The 976-nt window shown below is 44.6% G+C and overlaps 1 protein-coding gene across 1 annotated transcript in view; it reads left to right on the forward strand.

Annotated features, from left to right (window-relative positions):
* Positions 1–726, forward strand: part of LOC118321448 (pre-B-cell leukemia transcription factor 1-like) — a 25,594-nt gene extending 24,868 nt beyond the window's left edge. Inside the window, exon 5 of the mRNA XM_035652766.1 lies at positions 625–726. Coding sequence (XP_035508659.1) covers positions 625–726 — 102 coding nt within the window. The remainder of the gene's footprint in view (positions 1–624) is intronic.
* Positions 727–976: the final 250 nt, after the last annotated feature.

Consider the following 976-nt stretch of genomic DNA (forward strand, 5'->3'; position numbering starts at 1 on the left):
CCCACCCCCACCCCCACCCCTGCTGCTGCTGTTTTGTTTTTGACATTTCAAATAACACTGGCTTTCTAGTTGGGTCCATAGAGATCACTTTGCCCACTCTTACGTTTCTGATTGCTGCTTCAATTTAGCAATCTGCAGAAAGGAAATGAAATGCTCAGTGACTTACTGCTGATATGCAGCACACAAGTAAAGATGACAAATGGAAAGGATTAAATCAAGCGGGTCTTGGGAAGGCGAGGGTAAAAAAAAAAAACTTTCAGGAGGTCTTTAAATTATTCTAACAACTCCATCAAGCCGATCCCAGCAGTAAGCATACTTTATAGCTGAGTGCATTTCCTGATCGTGGCCACAAAAAGAAGAAAATAGAGAGGAGAGTCCACGCTGTATCTCTGTGTAATTAAACCGTTGTCCCAGATGTACACTGAAAAGACTATTGCAAGTGTAGGATTTCTATTAAGCAGGTGATTCCAATTGGTTTAAAGAGTGGTTGGGGACTCGCAGCGTGAGACAGGAGGAAATGAATCGGAGCTGTGTAAGCATGGGGCATTTACTGCTGCTGAAGGGCTTTTAAATGACTCTTAAAGAGAGCAAAGTAGCAGTGAGTGATACCGGTGTGCTCCTCAGGAGGTCACCGGGAGGTTTCAGGGGAGCATGAGGAGCAGACGGAGAGAAGAAGCTCATTACCTGGGCAGTCCCATGGACCTGAAGCCAGAGGGCAAGTGCTAACCAGCGGCAGGCAGGGCAGGACTGACAGGGGCAGAGGAGGAGATTTTGATATTTGTTTCATAGAATTTAACAAAATACTACAAACAAAGACACAGAGACTCGATGCTATTGCAAAGCTTTTATTGAAGAAAGGAAAGACAGTTGACTACATGCCCCTTCCAAAGATCAAGAACACATCAGACGCTTTAGTTTAACAACAGAGGGTCAAGCTCTTTAAGGCGAGTTTCACACTCAACAACATTCAGACTCT

Source organism: Morone saxatilis, unplaced genomic scaffold (genome assembly GCF_004916995.1).
Source record: "Morone saxatilis isolate NCDOM2014 unplaced genomic scaffold, NCSU_SB_2.0 Contig12, whole genome shotgun sequence".
Taxonomy (NCBI): Eukaryota; Metazoa; Chordata; class Actinopteri; family Moronidae; genus Morone; species Morone saxatilis.